This window comes from Temnothorax curvispinosus, unplaced genomic scaffold, assembly GCF_003070985.1.
Source record: "Temnothorax curvispinosus isolate PA1 unplaced genomic scaffold, ASM307098v1 QBEX01014187.1, whole genome shotgun sequence".
Lineage (NCBI taxonomy): Eukaryota > Metazoa > Arthropoda > Insecta > Hymenoptera > Formicidae > Temnothorax > Temnothorax curvispinosus.
This window is the reverse complement of record NW_020223967.1, coordinates 43,147-69,238: the sequence shown is the minus strand read 5'-3', so window position 1 is coordinate 69,238 and position 26,092 is coordinate 43,147. Positions and strand designations below refer to the sequence as shown.

The window sequence follows — 26,092 nt, the reverse complement described above, 5'->3', positions numbered from 1 at the left end:
ATATATATATATATATATATATATATATATATATATATATATATATTAGGTATATATTCATATATCTATAACGTTAATATGCGCAATCGTATATGCGGCGACCGCGAGAAGGGACCGCGAGTCTGGCATTTTCATGAGTTATGGGCGCCGCGCTATTTTTATTACGTGCCGGCATATCGTCCGGCGGACGATAACCGGAATACTTTCCCCAGTACGAAATATCGGCTCGCCAGAAGGAAGCTTGTATTGAAGCACCAGTGTAAATAAAGTTTCTTGAAAATTTGCCTTATGTTGAAGAATGATCTATACGAAGTGATCTATGACAATTTTGCAATAACAACGTACATATGACATAAAATCCCTGTCTGTCGAATGTCAAATTATTTGACAGGCATATCTTTTCTTTCAGTTACCGTATTCAATGGAACTGGATTACGACGTGGTACCGGGCGTGCCGGGTGGACCGTCTTCCGGGATGATGGCGTTGCTGCCACCGAGGGTGAACGTGTCCGCCAGAGGCGAGGTACCGGTCACCCTGCAGGTCTTCAGGATCAGATTGCCCTGCTCGGGTGTCGTTAGCGCCGAAATTCCACTGGCGCTCAGATTGAATGTCACCGCGCCGCCCGGCACTAGGTACAACGACACCGTCTTAGTCTTCAAGAGGAACAAGATCTGCTTGAAAGGTTCGTGTGGGCAGTGATATATCCAGCTATAGTGCGCGGCGGTGGCATCTCGCGCGCGCGCGCGCGTGACGATTATGCGTGCTTCTTGCAAGAAGTCGTTATGCTAATTTTGAAAAATGTCGACAAGGCTAATCGCGCTTTATTGTTCTCGTACATGAGAAAAAGCGGTGCCCCCTATTTCATTTATTCTCGCGCATGGAATTTAGTGCGGTGCACTGAAATCCCGCGCGATTCTCATGGCAGCCGCGCATTAACCGGCAACCAGATCCGGATCCTAGATTTCATTCTTTTTTTTCTGTTGTTGAAGGAACGAACAGCGTTTTCTTCTTCCGCTTGCTTTATTCAGAATCTATGAAAGAATCATGACGACGCGCGCTGTTTGTCTCACTTAAAATTTGAAAATGCTAAAGTGTGAATTATTTAACTCTTCCGCTTAGTAGCGTTTTACCGGCGTAATTAAAATTGTAACTCCTCTTGAATTTTGAATAATGTTTACCCGATTCTCTCTCTCTCTCTCTCTTTCACGCTTTTTCAGATTTATATTTATTTCATAACCGTAACCCCTTCCTCCTTAATTAATCAATACATTTGGTTGTAATACAATATGCAAAATTGTGTAAATTAAGTAACTTTATAAAATAATTCACGAACGTTAATTAATAGTTGCAGTATCACGTTGGTGTGTGGCTTTCTGTGCTTTGTTATTTTCAACGTAGGAAAGTCAAAGGCTAAAATACAAGCAACAAAGAACGTTACTTTAAATTAATTAGTTCATTGTTCAACGGTAGAAGAAACATTGTGATTAATAGTTACAGCATGGTCTTCAATTCGAGAGGATTTAGAGTTATATCCTAAATTCAGATATAAGGATATTAGGACATAGAATATATGTAACCCTAAATTCTTGTTTCGAAGACCATGCTGTAATTATTAATAAATTATTAATCAGAACGTTTCTTCTATCATTGGACAATAAATTAGATTAATTCAACAGTAAATTCTATATTGCTCGAATTTTGGCTTTTAACTATCCTGTATTGTTTTTAAATATAACAAGCGTGATTTATTTATTGTCTTGTTATTTTCAATGGCAATATTGATCTACGGTGCGCTATATGAAGATCCATTTCAAAGGGGTACTATTATTATTTAAGCTTTGTTATCTATATAACACATGCTACTCGCTTTTGCATGTCCTGCGGTTCGCGCTGAAACGCCGCTTTTCGTTTATCTACATTCACTTTAACGCCATTGCAGTCTGTTGATAATTATTTCGTTTACGTAATCTCGGATTTAATTAGCACGTTCGCGCGTACTCGGCTGAATATCTTCGTTACGGCGAGACAGTTTCGACGCGGTCGCGATTAAAACCGGGAACGCGCATTCATTTCGCGTCACGCGCAAACTCAATTTATCCACGCGATTTGTGAACTCTGCTGCGGACTGATAACTTTGACGTCGCGATGTTTAAACGTTTATAACGCGTCGAAAAGAATAACAATGACAGGTTTTTGAAACGCGGGATAAAGCAGCTGCGAGTTAATCACGTTGATATTATCGAGAAGTAGTTCGAACACTCAATTTCGCGCTGCAGTTGATACAACAATATTGAATACACGATAAACTTTTTATTAACACCAACCGTAGAGTAACGTGATTACAATTTTATAAAGTATTAATCTATATTAACTATTTCATAGCAAATATCTTTCACGGCAATTATCTTTCCGGATCTCTCCTAAGTAAACGTCGTCATATTCTAAATGCAGAGAGTACGGTCGTTTTAATAATTAATTATGTTTAAATAATGAAATTATATATATATATACACACACACATATACGTACGTTCAGTTGACGTTATGCGGGAGAAATGGAAATAACGGACCGGGGCGAGGGTACAAACGTAATTTCCGCGCCACTTCCGACAAGGGTGCTCGTAAGCTTGTACTCATAGGTACTTCACAGGCGGTTCTCTCGACTCCGCAAACCTCATGTAACCTCGAAAACGTATGTTTTCTAAAAAAACAAGCCACGCAGCAGCGATGAATGCAATCTGGCAAATAGCCCCGATTTTCGTTTCTCTCGCGTCATAATAGCCTGCCAATATATTCCATACAAATTTTGCGTTAACTAAAGCGAATTTTGTATGCAGTTTCCGGTAAATAAAAGTGCCGCCCGAACTAAATTAGAACCGTAGTCATACTATTTTTTTCACTTTTTTTGTAAATGAGGAAAAAATTAATATTGATTTCCGATAGAAGGAGATGAGCTAAATTTATTCGCCGAATAAAAGAGATGAAAGAAACGTATTTTTAAATTGAAACTAAATTTTTGCATTTTGTTCTCTAAGATGTAAATAATATTGTTAGATACGGAACCAAAAACCGGATAGATTTTTAAATAAATTTTATTATTGTCATGTTGTATCCTCATGCTTGATATTGCATACATGTTAATTACATGTTACGCACACAATTATCTTGAAACTCGGTGAACATTTGTTTCAAGCCACTACACGCCAAGTTGGTAACTGAATATTGCTTGTGCCGGAAAATATATGCGTTTAAGTGATAGAAAACAATCCGACGGCAGAGAATGGCGACGACAAAGAGAAGGAGATGAAAAGAAGAAGAAGAAGCAAAGAGGAAAGAGGAAAGAGAGAGAGAGCGAGAGAGAAAGAAGCGCAGATTCGGATCCGGTTACCGAAGCAGGCGACGGTACAACAAAAAGCAATCCGCCGAGTAAAATTGAATCTCGCCGGGGGTCGGTGTATTTAATGAAAGAGAAGAGAAGAGGCAGAGGATACCATCCCTCGCCGAAGATCAAGAGGGTCGGCCGCGTAGAAAAACGAAGTAGGTGGACAGAGGTACGGCGGAAAGGCAGGGAGAAGGATGAAAATAAGTAAGCGTCTCCGCGGTGAGGGCCTTAGTCGCGTCCTGAAGAGCAGATTTCCCGCTTTGTCGAATTTGCTTCTTCCTCGTTCCGCTCCTACATCGCCAAAGTACTAGCCGCGCTCTGACGAGTCCTTCGGCGATCGTTTCGAGCTCGAGAGGTCTTGCTGCAATCCGAAAGCGCACTCGAGATCACTTGAAAATAATCGAATTCTTTATATATGGAGTCTCTATACTCGACACTCGACGTTCGCGTAGAATTCCATATATTGGAAATCTCCTGTCAAATTGAAAATAAAAGACTCGGTGATTTACACTTCTTAATCTTCGATCTCTAGCTACTGTAATATCTGCGACTTCAGTTTTTCAATCATTTCGATGCATCGAGAGCGCGTATTAGCTGTTTTTTTTTTTACGTATTGAAACGACGATCGTTTTCACGTTCTATATTTTTTTCAGATTTTTATATTGTTTTCAAATATTCAAATTATTTTACATCTCAAATATGCTCGAAAAATGTTGACGTTTTGAATTATCGAGTATGTTTGCAAGTTTTGCAAGCGTGCACGCGTACTACGTGAAAAGTATCGAAAAAAATATTTGAGACAAAAGTGGCGCTAGTAAAAATTTTATTTCACGCGACCCTGTGGATTTACAAATATTCGACATGCGCGTATGAGAACACAAAGATTTTTTTTTTCTAAATTGATGTTAAAGTTTTTTTTTATTCTGCAGAATAAAAATAATCATATCAGGCTGCGGTGCACAAGAGACGTATAATTCCGTGATTTACGTAAAGCCTCTCAGCATGACCAAATTTGTTTCTAAAGTCCACAGAGCTCCCGGCGAATGAGGGAATGCGATTCGGTGGAGGGTCATCCTGTTAATCCTCCGGAGACTTAATTCCGGGCCTCCGTAAATCTCGGTTAAGGTCTGTTTGATGGTAGCAGATAGCATAGCTCGCCCGGATTTAATTGAGATACGCAGTCGCTCTTAACACGCCTTCCTGACTCCGTTAGTCGCTCTTAAGTCTCAAAGTTTCGGAAACGCGCGTCGCTCGCGCTCTTAAGTTACGTCGATAGGTACTCCACTGTTCTTTGAGTGTTGTGTGAGCAACACTCCGCTGCGAGATCGATTTCCCTCGTTATAGCATCGGAGCATCGAGACGGAGCATGAAGACGACGTAATGCACTACTCGATTTTTAAATGATATATCAAATTAATTTTGACAAAAATCGTAATATAGGCGGTAAAAGTGAACGCAATAATAACGTTACAAGTTGTAAAACAAAATCGAGCTGCAGCTACATCGCGTGTTCAGAAAATCTAATAATATTACGAGAAATGTCAAAAAATAAATAATGCGAAATCTGATGTAGTTACATAATATTAGCGCAGAAATTGTAGAAATCTTTCAAAGATACTTGTTTGTATTTCGGGCGCGTTGTAGCGTGTGAGAGGAACATTTTAGGATGATAGAAGGACTGCAGCGCGCAAAGGAACGATGCGAGTTTTGCCCCTGAGAAACTGCAACGCCGAAGACTGCTACGATTTATTTAACTTTTTCTTCCTGCTACTTCCTGCGCACGTCTCATCGCGCTCGAGCAAACTCTTTCTCGTCTTGCTCGTCTTCGTAACTCGTGTTCGCGATGCTCTACTTCGGTTATCACGCAACCCGCTTGCTTGGTTTACGTTATCTTGGCAAAGGCAAGAAGCCTGTTTCCTTCCTTTATGAAACGAGGAAATGAGCGAGGGGGGAAAAAGGGAAGTTAAATATTATGGTTTACAGCCAATAACGTATTTATTAGAAAACTGCGTTTGTGTGTAAGTTTTATGAAAACGTGAAAAAGCAGTTGAATAAGATAAATAAGATTTAAATTAAAACGAATATTTTTTTATTGCACGATTATTTCAAAGTTCACGTATCAATCGGTTTTATAAAACAGTGGGTAATCAAAAAGGATATGAATTTAAAAAGCAAAAAAATGAAATACACAAAGTCATATCCTATATGGACAGAGTTACAATTGAAAGCTTACATATAAAGAGATTTATGAGACATTTTATAATAAAAATCAGAATATTGTATAAAAAGGTGACATTTCTCAGAATATAGAGCACCGTTGCACGTTAACACAGTAATTCAATATCAGCATCAACGGCTTATAAATTTAATCCTTGACAGTCAACTTTCTTAGTTTCTTTCCATGATAGAAAGGAGAATTTCGCGATGACTGTGTATTATGTCAAGTATTAATCTCCGAGGTGGATTTTTCTCACGCCGCGCCGCAAGCAATGCAGTGCGGCGTATTTTTAATACACTACGACTTGCAGCTTAACGAACATTTCAGAGAGAGTACGTCGTGGCATTCTTTTTTATTTCCGTAACCAACGTTGATGTTACTTACTCGGATGAGATTGCTCTGCAACAAAAAGCCCGGGCTTTCAAATAAATATAGAGGGGAAAAAGCATGATTGTGTGTGCATCTTGCTATTAGATCACAACGATAGAAATTTAACTTTTATCATTAAAAGGTTGCAACTTGAAAAAAATTCTGCGTTAACGTTTTCAGATATATTGAAAGATGTTTTCCGCTATATTCAGCTTTTTTCGTAGCAAACAAAAGAAGGCGAGAGTCGTAACGAATCTCAAGTAAAGATTTCGCAATTAAAATTTCCATGAAATTGAAGGAGGAAAGTAGCTAGGAATTTGTATAGAGAAATATATGACAATCCCGTACGATGTCCTAGGTATAAGAAATAATTACTCACACGCGAGTTCCAGACAAGGAGGGAAGCAGAATGTGATAATGCACAATCTTATACTTCTTTACGGCGCGCGTAAGTTACCGGAGGGTGAAGAGCTGTTTTGGATTTTAGGCGAGCAATGCCGATGAAGGAATGCATTTAGGGATTATACGACGCTATAATCTCGGGGACGAGTCAAGAGTTGATGAAGTTTACTTAATTTTATCATGACGCTCCGAAAGGATGCGCGTCCCTTTTCCTCAGCGTATCCTAGTCGGGGCTGACGTGCTCGGTTCTTGAAAGCTTTTGAGCCCTCGCGCTAAAGTTCCTCCGTCTAGGCCACGTTATTTACCTTTATAAGAGACGACAAGGCGCCGCGCCCCGCCCGTTCGACCCGAGTCTTTTCTTCTCGCGAAACGCGCACGAAAGGATAGAGAGAAAAGAAATATCAGAAAGCGAGGTACCGGCGGGAAAATGTAAACGCGTGACGCAGCGAAAGAAAAGTCTCGACAAACTCCTTTCAGGCTTTCCCCGCGAGAAACGAGAGTAACGTCAACTGGGTTTGATTAATTCGTTGAGATTTCTTATGAGACGTGTATTTTAATCAAGTAACAATTCCACGAAAATTGCGTCACATTGTAAATTCGTTAAGTCCCAATATGGAAGTACTAATATGGTAATTTGATAATATAAAAATACTTTAAAAAAAAATATTCTACTGCAGACTTTTGGCGGTCAAAATAAAATTCAAGAAATTCGGGATTTGAGATGTACAATAAAATAATAAAATGCTAAATTGAAGAAAAGTTCTAAGTGCATTAAATGCTGCTTCCAATTCAAGTGAGCAATGAACACAACGAAATAGTTATTTGTGTAACAAGTGAGGTAAGATGAAAATTCCCGGGTGCGGTTACCGCACTCGCCTTCGGCTCGTGCGTAAACTCCGCACCCGGGAATTTTCATCTTTACACACGGCTTACACTCCCTATTTTATGTTGCAAGTGCCTGGAAAGTGGTCTATCACGCACGCGTAGCGTGCGTAATGGGGCACTTTCCATGCACGTGTTGCATAAAATAATGAATGTAACGATGGGATAATTACGTGTAATTCGAGAACACCGTGGTGCGTGAGAAATGCGTCGCTATACGCGAGATAAAAGTAAATTGAACGAAATCGCGATAGTGGCTGCACTTGCCAGAAAATTCGTGGTTTACCGGCGAACGATTCGCCATCAAAGTGAGATCTCTTTGAGCACTTTCCATGGTGCTCGTCGATATTCCCGCCCGTTCGATAGCACTCTGTGATACGTATAAACAATGGCTCGATCCATGTCCAAGGGCTTCCCGATAGATTCGGATCTCGAGCACGTGGTTGGAGTGGAAATGCTCCAATTGACAAAATGGATTGCCGATACTATAATGGCGGTCATGCAAGCTTTGCAGATCGAATATATACGAATATAAAAACGTAACCGTCGAATGAAATGTGAAGAGGGTACGCGAATCGATTGCGTATCAATTTTTTTTTAAATTGGAAATCAAATAAAATTAAAATCAAATTAAATTACATATTGACGTTGTTTAAGTCATATATATTGTTTCTCGCGTTTATGCTCTGGAAGATTAAACGAGGGAGGTGCTTTAGTTGACGTTCAACACACGTTGGATTTTCGGAAAAATGAGATCGATTTTGTTTTATTAAATTGATTCGATTACCGACATCAATTTATTTACGACAATAATTGAAATTTTTTGAACGAATGCAATATACTTTATCTGATCATTCTCGATAAAAAGACTGCGTAAGACACAAAATACGCATGAAAATTCCAAGTACTGATGAACTGACTTGTATTTGCAGGTGTCGAGACTCCTCCCAGCAACGATTCAGTACGCTTGGAGCCCGATCCGCTCGTGAATGGTGCCGGTGCGCTCTACGTCGCCGCCACGTGTGCTTGCGCCTTAATTCTGGTCGTCGGCAGTGTCGCTAGCGCGTTATACATCCGCAACAGCAAGGCTCGCGTTCAAGAATCTCAGTGAGTAAAATTTGATATCAACGGATATTATATTTAATCGACAAAGAATTAAGCAGTATATTAACAGAACCCTGCGTATTTAATATTACTGTATCTTCATCTACTATTGTTTCCGCATTTAAACTGTCCGTTTAAAATTTCCTATTAAAAATGGAAAAGATTGAGAACGAGAGTTTTTTTGAGATGTGAGCGAAGTAAGCGGCTTGTCGGAGTCGGTCCTACAGAAATTCCTCGTCTTAATCTTTGCTTCGTTAGAATTAACAAAGCGCGCATTATTAAAAACGCGGCGGTAAAAAAGTACTGAGATAGTAATAAATTCGACAAAAACACGTTCACCGTGAAACGCGGTTTTTCTAGCGACGTCCACGGTGGAAAGAAAACCGACACGAGGGAATAACGTGGACGTCATCCGGCTTCTCATTCTGCCGCTTATTAAATTCGCGTTTCTAAGGATTTTTGTGCGCTCGGTCGCACACGAAAATAAACGCTCGGGGGGGAAAAAAGATTTTCATTACGTAAGACATCGTTGTAGGACGCGTCGTAAATGCGGCTTTTCCGCCGCGCTCTCATTTTCGGCGAGTCACTCGAGCGAAAAGTATCGCGCGGGCGCGAGTTCCACGCGCGACGTCGCGAATTTTCTGCCGAATACGAGAGACGTACTCGGCGCTGCGACCGCAAAACCGGTCGTAGGAGGAGAAGGGGCGGGGGGGGGGGGGCGAAGGGAGGGCGACAGAAAGATTTCCGCACCCCCGCGGGAAATTCGCGTGGATAAGCTGGATAGGAGGAACTCGTCCGAATGAAATATCCTTTCAATAAGCCGCCGGTGATCCGTCGGCTGCTTGGCACGGCAGCCGACATTTTATTGCATAGCTATGCGCACTCCCTTTCTCGTATCCGGGGACTTCTGCGGGAGAGAATGTAAGGAGGATGTTAGGGGTCGAGAAGATCCGCTTTTACCTCTCTTCCCATATTCGTGCTCTTTCCTTTTTGCTCGTCGACCGACCTTTATCGCGTGTATGTACCAACTTGAATCTCGAGTGGACTCAATTGCAATATACTTTCTCAAATTAATAACGCTTTCTTCACAAATGTACGTTATTGTTGTTAATTCAATATTCTTAACAATCCTCCATTTTTTGTTGTCCTCTGTTCTTTATTTAAATTTTATTTGGTGCTTACAACGTGAATTTTTATTATGATAAAATAAAATAACTTTTTTAAATGTTTCTAATTTTTCTCGTGTTTAAAGTATTTTAAATATTTTTTTAAATCTTTTAATAGGATTGTCTCTCCTTTTTCCATCGGCCGGAGCCAATTGTCCTTGCTCGAATGTATTGAGCCCTCTGAAAATCTTCATCGTGAATTTTTCTCGTTAAACGAGAAGCGGATCGTGTTTTAGCGCCATTACCCTCATTAACGATGAATATTATGCGAAAACTTCTATCCGCTACCTTTAAAGTTCGATCGTTACTTTCACTGTAATTATTTTATACTTTAGCACGTCGAGTGTTCCATTCCAGTGCCTCTATTTCAGGAGGTGCATAACCGAAGAACTTGAACGAGATGGAAACCATGCCATGCTCTGCCAGGGAGTTAGGGTATATAGAAACAAAGCTACTCTCTTGCCTCGCTTTACTGCCGTTTCCTTCTCTTCCCCCATTGTTTGTCTCAAAGAGGGAAAATTGTCTTTTACCCGGATATTTATTAGCTCTTTTGATGTTCTCCATTGCGAATTTTTCTCGTTAAATGATAAGGAGGAGAGATTTGCTCTTTCTACGAACTTCGCCAGTATTATTACACATTTATACTTCGTACACGAAACTACTTATTGCAGCCTTTCTTTCATGATAATAATATCATTATTTAAAATATTTACTAATCGTATATGACAGAAAACTTTTCGATATACAGATAAAGCATCGGTATATATTTATATACAGATGCATCGAAAAGGTTTTTTATCATCTGTGATGAGTGATTGGTAAATATTTTGAAGTAATAATGTTATTGTGATATATATAAATATATATAATATATATATAAATACTCGACAAAGTTATAATTGGTTTTAAAGGCTAAAAGAATCCGTTTCTCGTTGTCCCGATCAATCTCTACATTGGGTTTCGCGAAGAAACGCGCAATGTACAGGAAGATATATTACGTTTATTACGTCCAGCGTTATTTTACGCTGGAGATTGAAATATTACACGGCGATCTGTCGCGCAATTGAAATCAATATCTCACTGCGTGGCACTGACCGCGGCATACGAAAAAGAAAGCAACAGATGTTTCGCTCGAACAAACAACGCACAATTGGCCCGGTGCGTGACGCGAATGCGATCGAACGGCGATCGTCCGTAACAATGCGATCTTGCGTCGGAAGATGCGGAAGACATCAAATATTTATCGCATGGCAAAGTGGCCTTTATAAGAAACCCAGGGGTGGAGCGCACCCTCATTTTATATCATCTTTCGCTCTTTTTTTTTACGCTCTCCTCCCGAGACGTAGGCCAATTGTCTCTCCCGGGATATATTAGCTCTTTTGAGGCTCTCCAACCCCGATAACACGCGGAGAAACGTCTGGATCTTTGCTTTCCTTGCTTTCTCCTTCTCTTTCTCTCTTTCTTTCTCCCCTGTGCCTTCTAACGTCTCTACCGTGTTCGACGTACATCCCCGCCGGCGGATAAAACTGCAGATTTTACATCCGTACGCTCGAGCGAACACGGCCAACCCTCGCCTCTCGTAAGCCCTTCTTCTTGCTGCAGTCGAACTGCACACGATGTACGAAAGGCGCCTTCGAGATTCGGCAAGCAGCGAAAAGTTTTCTCAGGAGTTACGCCACTCGCGAAACTCGTGTCGGAACTTTGCTGCAGTCTTCCAACTTTTCGATTCCCTCCGATGAGATGTTTATTTTTGTGTTTTTTGGTATTGACTCGATTGGCTCTTACGTAATTCTGTACACGCACGTTGGTTTCTCTTTTTTTGATGAGAAATTTTTTTTTACAATGAAATTATTGACTCGTTAATTCGTAAAAACGCTTATTTAGGCTAAAATATCATATACCAATTCGTGTTTTAGCGCCATTACCCAAGAAATATATATAAAATGTAAAGATGTTCAGAATACTCGATCACATCCGTTCTCTTTCACAGCTTATCAGATTGTATCAAAAGTTAGCTCGTCTTCGATAATACTGCGGCGGCGAACACGTCGTCGGTTTCGCCATAAATTCTCAATGGAAATTTCAGCGCAAATACTTGCTCGCGAGTTACAAAAGTGATATTACTTTCCGAACGACACTTTAACGTTTCTGTTCCTGGCGGGAGGGCTCGGTTTCGCAGGTACAGACGGATTCGTCGGAAGTCGATCTGGTCGCGAAACGTTTCCGTAAGGGTCGCGTAAAAATAAACGGGCACGAACGAGCGAACCGGGGATATTTGAAATCGATGGCTGTACGCGTTTTTCCATCGTTCGTCTTTTTAGCGAAATACGTTCGGCGCGGCAGATTTACATGCACGAAATGGCCAATAAATCTCTAAAAATATCCTCTTCTATTTCTCGCTGGTATTTTTCAGTCGTCATTCCGTCTTTTTCCTTTTTTTTCTTTTTCCCCGCTTGTGTCTCTGAAAATATCGCCCTTATTTTAATAGAACGACCTGCTTCGAAAATTCTTGTTCTAGTAATCGGTACTTTAATTTTAGAATAAAAATGAGCGAGAATTATTTCAGTGCATGTTTATATAATTTTGATGTAAAAAGTATCTAAAGTTTCCATTCTATTTTTATTGATTTAAATGTTTTTGTTTATGTTGAAACTATTGTATTTTCTTCTAAACCATATTAAACTCGCACTACAGAAATGAGGAACAGATAAGTCAAAATGAGTACAGTTGTTAAATTAGATCAGTAATTTAGAAGAGAGAAATTTAATTGAATTTAAATCGAAAATACAGGAGCAGTTTCTTATGTTAAAGTTGAATTGATGCGTCTTCTTGCGAAAGATCGTTGACGGTACGAAAGAGAAAAAGAGAAAGACAGAGAGGATCATTTAGAGCTTTTCGGGAGCTCATCCGGGACGAGATGTAAATCCTCCTGGAGATAGAGAGTGAGTACTCGAGGAACTTCTTGTCGAAGATAATTCCTCGTCGAGGGTAATGTAAAGGGCTGTGGGACGGAGTATACTGAAATATGATAATGCACCATTCTTCCCACTTATGCTCTTCTATCTTTTGCTTGAGAGAAGTGTATATACGTCGGACTTTATAAAGTGACCGTCTATCTTATAAACGATGTTGTAATTTGAACTGCGTTTATCTCGACATATTGCTGCCTGAGCAGCATCCCACGGGGAAGAGCTTTTGCTAAAAGAACCTATTACGCGGTGATCCCCAGGCGAAATTAAAGCAGTTAAATTAGCGGTTACGGTGTGGATTTTCTGATCCTATAACAATGGAGCCTTATAAATACGCGATATGCAGCGATGCGTTATTCAATAAAAGGGTAGAAAAGTTTTGAAAAACATTACTTTAAATTCAGTTCGCGAATATTGAAGTTTGAATATATTTTTAGAAAAGGAGTAAGCGAGAGAGAAAATTGTAACAAATGTTTGAATCATAAACGTGGTATTTTTTATAAATTACAGCTAGGTAATTCCTAGCTGTAACTGGACTTTGTAAAAGTCAGACAGCTGTTCTCCGATAGTCGATTGTAACGTAACGTGTATTAGAGAAACTAATTAATATTTGTGAATCTGAAAAAAGCGTGATATTTCATTTGCGCGCTGTTCAAAAGCGCCCTGCGCAAAATTATCGCGTAAAATAATCCTCTCGACGGCGGATTCTCGGATTTGCGGAAGAGACTTGGCGCAGCGTGTTAAAATTTTGTTTCAGCGAAATCGTCTCGCGGTGGAATCCGTAGCTCCGTGACAATTACTCGAGCACCCGCTTACCCGCTTTCGCGCCATTGTAACGATAATTAACTCGGGTGTAACAATCGCGTTCGCTACAGAGATTCCTTTCGTCCCTTTCAGGAAAACTCTGCCCTGCTGCAGTTACTCCGCGGCCGACACCGGTGGCCTGGCCAGGAGTTCCGTTTTAGTTAGGGTCGACCCACGGCCCGGAAGCGCGAATTCCGGAAGTTACGCCACCATCGCCGACCTCGAGCCGCTGTACGCGAGGCCATGCGGTTCCAGAGCCAGTTACTACGCGGCGAGCCACGTGACGCATCTCAGCCAGGTATGCGACGACACGATTTCGCGGATGGAAAAGCGACATCGTCAGTCCGAAGTTATAAAGTGCATACGAAGTATCGAGACTATCATTTTATATTCATATAAAATTACAATTTTATGATGTTTTCTTTCACCGCTTGACACTATTATATTACATAAATTAGACTTATTGTTAACCTTATTAGTTTCAAAAGCGCATTTCTGAATTAATTTTGAGCTAATCCTTTTCTTATTATCATTAATATCGATACTCTTTGAAAAATTTAAATGTTTTACTTGCCAGAGTATTAATTAAAATTTTAATTCTTAAAATAATTAATAATAAATTAGGAGAGTGTAATTCGAGTAATTATCCGAATTTGTCATCCATAGTTTCTCTTTCTATCTTTTCGATAGATGGATATTCAAGTTTCGCGATATTAAGGTAAATGTAACAATGCCTGGACACTTAAGATTAACTAATAAGTTGTAACGCGAATTAAAATCAAAGAATCAAAGATAAAAATATTTTTCTTGCATTAATATTTTTATCTTTAATTTTAGTTCGCATTATACTTATTTAAGAACTAAAATGATAAAGATGTCCATCAGACATATAGGTACATGTCCGGGCATTGATGTATTTACCTTATTTGTTGTTTCTTTTCGCGCGTACTCTTGATTTTTCTAATCGCGACGAAACAGCCCGTGAAACAGATTCGACGACGAACGCGAAACTCGTACCGCGCATCAGGAAATCCGATTTTCCCCCCGGTCGTTCCTTCCACTTCACTCTATCGCGAACTCCTCCGCGTCTGCCACCGACTACCGGAAGCGGAAGCGGCGCGCGAGACGGCTCCTCCTCTTGTCTCATCCCGCATCCCGTCCTATACCGTCTCGTCTCGTCCCGTATACACAACGAGTGCCGCGCCTCGCAACTTTATCGAGTTTGCGGCCGAGCGAGCCGCTTTCCACGGACAACTTTGGCGCGGCCCAACCCTTTCCAGTCCTTCGGCTCTTTATTCAGCGATTCTAAACCTGCCGACTTACAACTCTCATCCCTCCATCCCGAGAAGGGGAAAAGGTCTACGCGTGTAGTGCCTTAGTCGCTTCTACAGCTTCTACTTTCGTCTTCTCGAGCATGCCGGCCGATTTCTTGCGTTTCGAGCAAACGGAATTTCTCTCTTTCTCTCTTTTTCCCTCTTTTTGCTCGCCTCTGTCGTTGCTTTGACACAACTGCTGATCGCGCCTTTGATCCCCTTTTATACCTTTGAGCTCGCGTTTGGGAAAACGAAATGTTTGGCCCATCGAGCGCTTCGTTGGATCCGTTTCTTCAAGAAATGCTGTATAATTCTTTCCGATAAAATTGAAGGTTTTCAACGAAGGGTATATACTTACCGGCCCGTTATTTTGTGCTTCATCAACATTTGGTTAAACTAATTATTCTTTTTTCTATCATACACTGTTATCGTCGCAATGATAACATTTGATTAGTATAATATTAAAATACTAGGATAAAAAATGCGCTTTGAGGACCAAAAGTTATATATATGTTATATTTTATAATATAAAATATTATAAAATTATTATTGTTATATTAGATATCTATATAATATAAATATACATCATCTGCGGTCTTTCCGGAATTTATTATTTATTATTTATAGTATATATAAATCGATATTTTCTGTTTAAGCAAAAATGTAGCATCAGGTAAATACCTCGTCAAAAGCTGATAATTTATAGGACTATCTTTATAGGAAGATAAAGCAATTCGTACGTAATCTTCGCGCGTAACGCGGCATTTGTACATACAGCGACATTTACGAGCAAAAGTGGTAAAGGTCGATTTCAATAACCGGCTGTACACGCAATCGCCGCGTGTCACGGTCCGCCGCTTCGTTTTAACTACCGTTTCGAAGCACGCGCTATTACCCGCCGCTATTACTCGCCATCCACCGAAGAGTATCTTCCCCGCAAAGTGGGCAGTCAAAGAGCGATGCGAGGGTCGCGCGAAAATGTCGAATAAATATGAGATCGCGCGTTGCCGGAGCGTTCGCGCTATTCTCGCCGGTACAAGCGTTTTGCATTAATTTCCCCGGGAAAAAGAAACACGGTTTCTGGATACCACCTGCACTTTGTCGAGCGCGAGAGACAGAGAGAAGGAGAATGCGTCGGCAGGCAGGGGTTACACACACTCACACACATGGGGGTTACAGCGGTCTCCGATGTTGATGCCGGCACTCGCCCTCCTCAGACGCGGTACGCACCGAAAGGAGGAGGACGCGAGAGGGCGAGGCTCAGCAGCGAGGGAAACAGACAGAGAGAGACGGAGAAAGAGAGAGAGAGGGGGAGGAAGGGAGGGAAGAGAAAGGGTGAGAGGGAGTGGAAGTGGGTCCTGTGATTGTTTCGGCTTTGATCTTGGATCAATTTACCGGGTATACGCGCGTATGTGCCCGAACCCTCCGACGCGACGCTCCGTCTCGAACGCAACCAACCCTATGAACGTGCACACAGAGGCGTTCTCAGAGTCGGCATATCACCTACGCGGTTCACGCTCACGTACATGCACCGGGGCACGTACGCACGTACACGTGCACCGACCGATTGATGTGTAGCCGTGAACCTTCGTGAAAACCTTACCCTCACCGCGGCCCTTAGCCATCCCATCCCGAAGGCGCCTCACGGACCGACCGACCGACCGACCGACTGACGTAAACCAGCGACAGCGTCTTACCCCACACCCTGTAAAACGATACGCTTGAGATCCCATTGCTGGGGAAGCCATTACCTTGACGCTGTCTATCGGAGGAAACGATCTTCGGCACGAGGACAAATACACATCTTCTTTCCGCTCTCCCCGGATCCTCCGCCGCCACGGATTTCCGCGCGCGAGAGAGTCGGGCGCAGCGAAATGGCGGAATAGCCTGACGACCCGGCATTTTCCACATGGCCAGCCCGGGGACACCGATACTCGGGGCGTTTTTTTTTCCCTCGTAAAAGTTGCAAGCACCTTCGTTGCGATGATCGCGATTGAGATAACCGCGACCACGTGTTTGCCGATGTTCCATTTGATCCGCGCATTTCGCACTCGTATAACAGCGAGCAATTAATTGCCTAAAAAGTGGCAAATTAAATCCAAGAAGTCTAACTCTTTCGTAGATTGACCCTTGCCTTTTATTTTCTCGTGAAGGAAATTTTGCTTGACCGTCGAGTTTTTGTTTTGAAAATATTACAACACGAGATATAAATCGAGAAATATCTTCTCATGCTAATTCCTAAAAGTGTTTTATATTTAAAATTCTCTTTTTCTTAAACTTTTTGTTAAAACTCCCAGTTAAATTGGCGCTGAGTGCAGTTTACTTTGGAAAAAAACGAGCGTCTAGCAGTTTATCTTGTAAATCGCTCGAGGCGACTCGGTAGCTCACATCGGTAATAATTTTCAGCAAATTAAAAACGTGTAATTATCCAAGACAGTAATAGAATTACAAAATTGCAAGCGCTGCAGTTGTACCGTCGATTGGATTATCAATTACAATTCATATATCATTATATTAGTTAACCGTCGTGTTACATTAGTTACGCGGGGTTACGTAAAAGCTGATTCTTCGATTTAATTAATTCTCACGGCCGCGGAGTTTCGTTCCGTCGTGCCGAGCCGGGGCGCGGGCGCTTTAATCGAGGGAGACGGAAAACCGTATTATTAAATCGGCGGGGTCGAATTAAAAGTGCTCTGGGCATATGTCGAGCGTGGTAGTCTGAAAACGAAGCTTTTAGAGCGCCTTCAGCGGGTCGAAGCGAACGAACGAACAAACGTACGAATGAGTGAACGAACGAACGTGATGTTTGACGAAAGCCTTTCAGTAAATAAATCAAATTGCTGCACCGCGCGCTAGATGAGCTAAAAACGCTCCGCCCGTGGCGCTATACACGTTCGATACTACGATTCTGATTCCGTAATGTAAATAGCGAAGTAATATCCATTACTAGATTCGTAAAAAATTTCGCATAGTCACCAGACGTATATATCTTCTATTATTTTTCTGCTGCGATCGATAAATAAGTCATGCGCGCAGCGAATCATTATTCGATTTCAAATCGCACAAGTCACGATTTTTGTTTCAAATTCCAGAACTGTAGCACGAGTTGTTAACAGCTTAATCGGTTTATTTCGCTTGTATATTGATGAACCCTCGGAACTGCCGATATTAATCAATTCTTTTTTGCTCAATGCAATGGTCGCGCAATCATCCGGCGTAATATTTAATCAGGAATCACTTCAAGTTTCAGATTAATTACGTTAGAAAATTACCGTGACGGGGGAAAGAATATATAAAACTTAAATTCTTAATCCTAATCTAATTTATATTTATAGCTTCGTTACGCAATACAGCGAATACCATTCGCACCTTCGGCGCGTCGGGCGCGCGTCCCCGCCCGGCAATTTCCACCTCGCTCATCACATTTTTATCGGGAAACGAAAAAAAAGCACACGCGAGCGCATATACATTGGCGCCGCCGAGCCGCGGGGGAAAAAAAGACGAAAATATAACCCCGCGAGGGGGAGAAAGCGAGATCGACGAATCGCGCGATTCGTCCTCGCGTTCGGGCTCGCCCGTTGTTCACGTTGAAAACAACGTTCGCCAGACGCGCCCGCGCCGCGCCGCGCCGCGCCGACACAATTCGTCTCTGCAATAATCACAGACCCCGATAAGCCGCGGAATTAGCCGCGGTGTTTGCATTTTCACCGAGCATCCCGCGCTATCCGGGAATTTCGTAAATAATTTCCGAGAGACCACTCCGGACCGACCCCCTCTCGGAATCAACCCCGGAACGGCGTTATCCGTCCATTCGAACCTACCGCGCCGACCGTCGCCGCACCCCTTTCTCGAATCCAATATATCGCCCGGTAATTTCGCGGCGCGGTCGCAATCGACGTGTTTTGAACTGGTTTTCCGTCGTCTCCTTTCCTTTTTTTTTTCATCGCCGTGTCTCCATCCTGTCCCTCCACGCTCGTTTCCGCGTCTATGCGCGCGTGTGCGTACGTCCAAATGGAATGGGCGGGGGCCGAAGGCAAAACTCCGGAAAATTGAAATTAATGAATAGTCACCCCTCCCGTAGCTTTCTCGCGTTTTACGTCGGCTCCGATGGAAATCCGCCTGGCGAACAAAGAGGGCCGCGCGCAGCGATGCTATAACGACCCCCGGGGGGGGGGGAGAATTCTTCCCTGCGCGTCCCCCGGAGGACCCGCGCGAGGTCTCGTCCGCGTCACCTTACACACGACAAATGCCTTTTTAATGAATCCCTGCCTGATGAGGTTTTTTTCGGAAGTTAGGAATTATGCAGGCGCGCCCCCGCGCGCGATTGAGAATTTAAACGACAGCCCGGGTTGTTAACTACTAACATATAAATAATCGCGTAGTCCCATTTCTCATCGCAAAATGACAATCGCAATTTTTCACTTTTTGCAGGCGCTCTTTTGCAATTTCGTCCTGGAATGAAGAACTCACATCTTTTCCAGAAAATGATTTAAATGATCGCTGGATCAACCAGAATATCTGTTTAAGATAAAATAGAAAGTTCTTCTTTATATCATTATTATTACTATTACTATAGCTTCAATTTTTTATTCAGTCATCAGTAAATTTGTTACTTTTACGTATGTTTGTAATTGTAATATCCTTTGTAACAGATTTTTCATTTTTATCGAATTCAATGGAATTTCTTTAGAAAATATGTACTATTGATGTTTAGTCGACCGATCCATGTGAGAAGGCCAGGGCACTCGCGATATCGAGATCGGCGTTATACTGCCGTACTCTCGTGCAGGAGGGTACTTTCGGTCGCGTATACAAAGGAACTTTGGAGATAGCCGGGCGAGAGCAAGAAGTCATCATAAAGACAGTCACAGGTGAGACTATTAATTTTAAAAATATTCGATATCACGTTAATGCACAATTATGTACAGTGCAACGTATCAAGTCGCATTTATTACAGATTTTTTTTTTTAAGGAATACTGCAGTTTTGTTAGTTAATATTTTTAATTTGATGAAAGCAATTGGTTTAATATATTAAATTAAAATTACGAAAAATTGTGATTTTCTTACATATTTCACATCTCTTTCAGAAAATGATTTAAACGATCGCTGGATCAACGAGAATATCTGTTTAAGATAAAATAGAAAGTTATTATATCCACCATCGGCTATTCGTAATTCCATGTGATTGGATAGAGCAATGTTTAATACTTTATTTTATTGTAGAAATAATTTACAAATGATTATAAAATGATTTTCATTTAGATAGACAATTTCATAAAACAAAAGAGATAAACTTACTTTATTGAAAAATAATAATTAAAGTCATAAGTTTATCTTATCAGAATAATAATTTTAGTTATAAGTTTGGACTTTAATTATTTCATTTATTTTAATTGTTAGATACATTGCCATTTGTTAAAAATATTTTTTAGATAGGAGCGACAGGAAAGGAAAAATAGTTTTCTGACAAAACATATGTTCAATTCCGATGTGATTGCTTTAATTACAAGTATCATTGATACTCGATAATACTGTTTGTTTCAGAAGTCGCATCCGCTTACCAAGCCTCTCTGTTGGTCGTGGAAGGCTCGCAACTGGCTGGATTAGTTCATACAAACATCGCCTCTTTGGCGGCCGCTTGTCTGGACAGTTCGTGCCCTTTATTGGCTTATACGAGCACGCCCGGTGAGCTAAACCTGAAGGTCTACCTTACGGATGGAAATCACCATCCGGTGACTAGAGACTTGGTGCACATTGGTGCGCAAGTCGCTAGAGCTGGGGCGTTCCTTCACGGGCGAGGTCTGCTGCACAGGTCAGTTGATCTAAAGTATTATCCACATCTCCATTACAGCGTTAAAATCAGTGACGAATAATATCGCGTGTTATCGCAATTTATCGTATTTCCTCCTTTCTAGTATGATCGTAAAGACTTTAAGTAATTTTCAAACTTAAAATACAAACATAATAGTTCGTTAGTTAATAAATTTCTCAGACAAAATTATCACATTGCATTGAATAAAACTATTTCTGATAATTAACGATTATATATTATTAAATAAGGCACTGATTAAATAATTTACTGAATATAGAATAAAGTAAGTTATTCTTGCTATCTCTCAGAGCTACCATTAAAGATAACGTTAATGTCCCTCGCGATGTACGAGGTTTGCCTATCACGAATATCGCCAAAACGTCAACGATAATTTTCATCTTAGAATCGATAATTTCCAGGGATATCGCTGCCAGAAATTGCATAATCGAACCGGGCAGCCTTCGTGTGAGACTAGCTGATGCTGCCCTGGCTCGAGATCTCTTCCCTCAAGACTATCATTGTCTCGGCGATAACGAGAACCGACCCATACGCTGGATGGCCCTAGAGAGTCTCCAGCGCAACGAATACAGCACGGCGACCGACGTGGTACGATCCCAATTTATATACACAGACATGAATCAAAACTGTGTTACTTCTTTTCGTTTCCTGGCAAATCTAGATAAAAATATTAAACATATCTCTATGGATTAATATGTATATACCGGCAAATAATGAGATTCCTAATAAAATTCTGAAGAAAATTGTAGATTGTTTTATATTTACAATTTTGTACGTATTAAAATTCACGCTTTAAAATACAAATATATTCTTACAAAAAGTACGTGCATATTAAATCAGAACTTGTGTCTTTTTACTTGAACGACTAAAAAATAAAAGTTATGTTGTAATTGTAACATGTCAAATCATTTTGTACAAAAATACGATGTTCGACTGAAATATTTTCTTTGCTTTCAAGTGGTCCTTCGGGGTTTTCCTATGGGAACTGGCGACACTGGGTCAACAGCCGTACGTAGAAGTGGACCCGTTTGAGATGATGGCGTGTCTCCGAGACGGATATCGGCTCGCTCAGCCGAGACCTTGTCCCGATGAGCTCTTCGCCTGTATGGAAGCCTGCTGGCTCAGTCCCTCCAGGGATCGGCCAACCATGCCGCAGCTGCTTGCCTATTTGCAAGATTTCCACGATGCGCTCGGCGGTTTCATTTAAATCGTCTGTCCGCAAATCGTCGATTGCAACCCGATCTGGCATCGTTCGAAGGACCGACAGCGCGTACCGTCATCGATTCAGACTTATCGATTGCACATCTGATTAAATTCGACAATTAGAAACGTATTTGGAATCCTATTGTAAGTTGCGAACGGTCGGATGACGAACGCTGTCGCGGTCCGAAACGCCCATTCCGAAACGCCGAAAGTACGTCCACTAAGTTCGCAATCAAATCGAAAGTTACGAAGGAAGAATAGAATCAAAGTCGCATGGAATTGAATGTCGCTGCCCATTTGCAACACACTGCCCTTATCGATAGGTATATCCGTTGCAACTATGATACGTACTGATAATTATATCTATTCCAAGTTGATCGTGAATCAAAGTAGAATATTAACGAAAGAAGTCGCGGAAAAAAAAACTAAATCGACACGGACACATCCGTCCATAGTAGTTAAAACGCATATACATGAAGTGTAATCGTTCGTATTTGAGCGATCCATGCAAAAATCCGGTTAATATCGCGCGAAAGAGCCTTATCTTCGATATTACAAAATGCGGAAACAAGTCTTTTTTTCTTAGTTCTTGACTAAGCAAAGCAAATTTTACAATTAAATGCACAATGTAGAAGCCATCGAACATCTAGGTGTTCTTTTTTAATTTAAATAAGACATACATTCAAATTAATATTATATAAATTTAAAAAATCACATAGACATTCAAACACGTAGCCAATTTCTACGCGAACGATATTTCATAAGGCTTGCCAAGAAATGGAGATCGTTCCTAGTACATTCTCCTTCCTAAGAAAATCTCATTTCACTTGGTTAAATTCATTTGAAAATATATCTTACAAAGATCTTATAATTCGCTGATGCGGCTTTTGCCTGCGCCAGCTCTACAATCTGGGCGCAAAATGCGCCTGTGGCGTAGCTATTCTTTATTCTTTCGACACTGTTGTAACGCGAGATTCAGGCGAATGAATAGAAATGCCGTTCCTCTCATCTGCTTTAATTAGCGTCTGTAAACAGATCGCCGTCTTAAATTTTGAATTAACTTGATTTAATTTAATTAATAAGTGGTAGATAAAAGGTATGCATTCAGTTCAATGAGGAAAGCTCCTTGGCTTTTTCAGCGTTTCGCGAGAACGTAAGAATGAGACGAAGGAAAATAGCGTAGCAGTCGAGACGAACAAAATTTCTAAAATTATTATTAGGAATGCATACTGCAGGAGTATACGTTTTTTTATTCGTATTAATGTACATCTAGGAAATAAGATACATCGGAACGAAAGTAAAACGTTAAAGATCGATAAATCTTTTTTAAACAATCGCGCCGTGTGAAAGAATCGTATTTGATATTAAAATATTATAATGTATACAGGTCGAAATTTTATTACGTGGAAAATTCTAATATCCTCTAACGGTGGAATAATTTTATAATCCTGAGAGTACGACAATATTAATATACTAATAAAATTATGTAACGAGTTGATACACACGCGCATATACACGCGTTCGTTACATAAGACGGCTATAAACGTGCAAGATCGGTTAATTAGGTCAGTTGGTTTCATTCATTCCGCTTCGCGCCGCTATCGGACCTGCACGTTTTTTCTGTCAAACTGCCATGCGCAAGTTTTCCGCTACGAAATTGTCCCGACGAACGTCACATAAACCAAGCGCGCAAGAAAGGCTCATACGCGTGCATACGACCCGATCGAGTCCCGCTCGATCGTTATTCATTAACAATCGTGATTGCGCAACCTCGAATAATCGCGAACCGGAACGATGGAGTGTGGCAAAAGCGAAGCTCCGAACACTTATTAGGAATCCTATTGTTGTATCTGGATATTCGGTGAACACACGTTGTTCCGTAAATGGGCGGTCGAACTATACGTACTTTTGTAGTTAGGTACCTATTAGCCACGCTGCGAAAAGCCACTTCGAATTCCCGTGACTCGCGCCAACAACAAGCTCGAATCTTGCAAAATCGATGCTGGATCTTAATGTCAGGTCTCAGGGGGAAAATGGCCCCGCGCACAAAATTATCTCGATTCCTATACCTCGACGCTCGATCCTTTCGATTGCACCGTCGACTCGCAATGATCTCTCGTGTTGACAGTCTAAAAAGCGTTAAATAATTGAACAATAATATTTATTAAAAGAAATAGAAGTTAGCTTAGTTTGATGGGATTATTCGTCAAAGGAAAATGCAATGGTTCCAAAATATCTTTTTAAATCACTGAAATCTGTTCATAGCTAACATTGCGAAAATATGTTGACACAAGTAAATTTTATTTGGATATTATAATGGATATTGATCACAAAGCTAAATATTTAATTAGTGACATTATTTATACATTTTATTCGGTATTCAGTAAAAGGAAAAAAAAAAAAAATATATATATATATATATATATCTACATTCTATATTTTAAAATTTAAATTGTATTGCTAAGTGGGACGTCCTTTCAATTGAAATATGCTATCATTGATGTTAAATCGATATTTAACATTTCCCTTTGTCGTTTGAATTTTTACAAGGTGTTATTTTATTGTTTGTTGTAAATATAAAATTACCACAGATGTCAGCGACGAACACGGTGAAAGGTTTTGCCATGACATTTCCATCGTAGAAAGACATTACCGAGGGAAATGGAGTTAGAACCTGCTGGCTGGCTGCTTCTGACGGTTAAAAGATATAATTAACATTTACTTTAACATCATAAAAAAATTAAGGATATATTTATTAATATATTTATTAATTTTAATTTGATTTTATTAAGTATACTGGTCCAGGTGTACCTAAATACTGTTTGTATCACTAAAATTGTACTTCGCAAAGTGAGTCGCTCTAAACATTATATTACACATTCTATGAGAACATAACGTTGACATACCAAAGCGTATTACATCGCATTAGTTCAATTGCGCTCCATATCTTTTCTGTTGCAAGCGCAATTGCGCAAGTATAGTAGCTAAAGCTGATAAGGCGTACGAACGAGACGAGGGACTAGAAAACACGTTTATCGATGTATTAAACACATACGCAATACTGATCTCACAGGATAAAATTAAACTATGCAGGAGAGCCACTTTGCAGCGCGCGTACAACAGGATATTCTAGATTCACCCGCCTTTCCTTTTAACAGCAGATTCTTTTGCGGTAAGATTAGAGAATGCAACGTCGATCAATATCGAATAGTACATTTCCCATTTCTTTTTAATATTAATTATTTTTGTCATTAGATTCCGAACTCCTGGTAAACAAATTTTGAAACTGACCGTGTCCGAAGCCTTATTACCTGTTTACATTTTCACAACTTTATAGTTCTATTAAGAGGAAGTATAACAGGTACTCGATCTTTTGTGTTGTAATAAAGCTTCAAGACGCGTTAAATAATAGGCACTAAAAATAGAAGCAAAAATGTAATTTAACTTCGTGGAATTGTTTGTTAAGGGGAAAACGCGATGGCAGAATAACTTTGTAAACTCGCGTTCGCACTCATTTAAGCAATCTGTTTATTCGTGCTCGTTCGCGTTCGTGTATCCTTTGTCTAGATTCGGCTTCATGCGAGTAACAGGTGCAAATCGAAAACACGAGCGAAGATTACGCATTTGCGGCGCGAGGCATACGTAAGATACTTTTTAAATGTACTCGATGTGTAAATGTCGCATGTTCCTGACCACGACCAGAAACTTTATCTCGCACTCGTCTTTTACTCATCGTTTCCTGCGCCCCCCTCCCCCCTCTTCCCTTAATCCGCTCTGTCGATTTACCGCGCAAACCACGTTACGAGAACGACTCTCACGATTTGTCTCGTACTGCTGTCAGACGCATCTACTAATTATCGATATTGCTATTTAATAACTATCGCTCGCTATACTATTTATCGCGACGCTCTAAAGTCGCGCGTTTAAAGAAATCGTCGGATTCTATGATGTATTCGTGAATGTCTTTTGAATGGAGGAACAGGGTAGGCTGTAACTGCACACTTTTTCGCTATCGCTGTATAATGGAATCGCTGCTCGTTTCCGCGCGCGAACATATACGTATATATATATATACTCATCTTTTCCTATAATCACTCTTCCTCCCCTGTTGAGAAAGAAAATCCGGTGGCGCTGGGGATCCGGTTGTCTCCACTTCGATATCGTTCCCTCGCGCCTTCAGGAATGAAAACCCCTCTTCGGACGACAGTTCCAGTCATTGTAAATATTTGTAGCGAATAACAGCGGTGCGCCGCGCGTGAGAGTGAGGAAATGAGAGAGAAAGAGAGAAAGAAAGAACGAAAGAGAGAAAGAGAGAATGAGAGCGAGAGAGAAAGAATGAGAGTTGATTTGTGCAGATTCTATTATTTCCTACGACGATTTACGGCATTATTTTTCAACGGAAAGTGAAATATACGTGTTAAAAAAATACTGACCCTTCACGATGTTTTT

General features: G+C 40.7%; 1 protein-coding gene across 1 annotated transcript in view; it reads left to right on the top strand.

The window, feature by feature from the left end:
• Positions 1–26,069, top strand: part of LOC112464380 (tyrosine-protein kinase Drl-like) — a 70,701-nt gene extending 44,632 nt beyond the window's left edge. Inside the window, exons 3-9 of the mRNA XM_025031333.1 lie at positions 410–683; positions 8,186–8,360; positions 13,390–13,594; positions 19,324–19,480; positions 20,155–20,422; positions 20,842–21,028; positions 21,399–26,069. Coding sequence (XP_024887101.1) covers positions 410–683; positions 8,186–8,360; positions 13,390–13,594; positions 19,324–19,480; positions 20,155–20,422; positions 20,842–21,028; positions 21,399–21,647 — 1,515 coding nt within the window. The 3' untranslated portion in view covers positions 21,648–26,069. The remainder of the gene's footprint in view (positions 1–409; positions 684–8,185; positions 8,361–13,389; positions 13,595–19,323; positions 19,481–20,154; positions 20,423–20,841; positions 21,029–21,398) is intronic.
• The last annotated feature ends 23 nt before the right edge of the window (positions 26,070–26,092 follow it).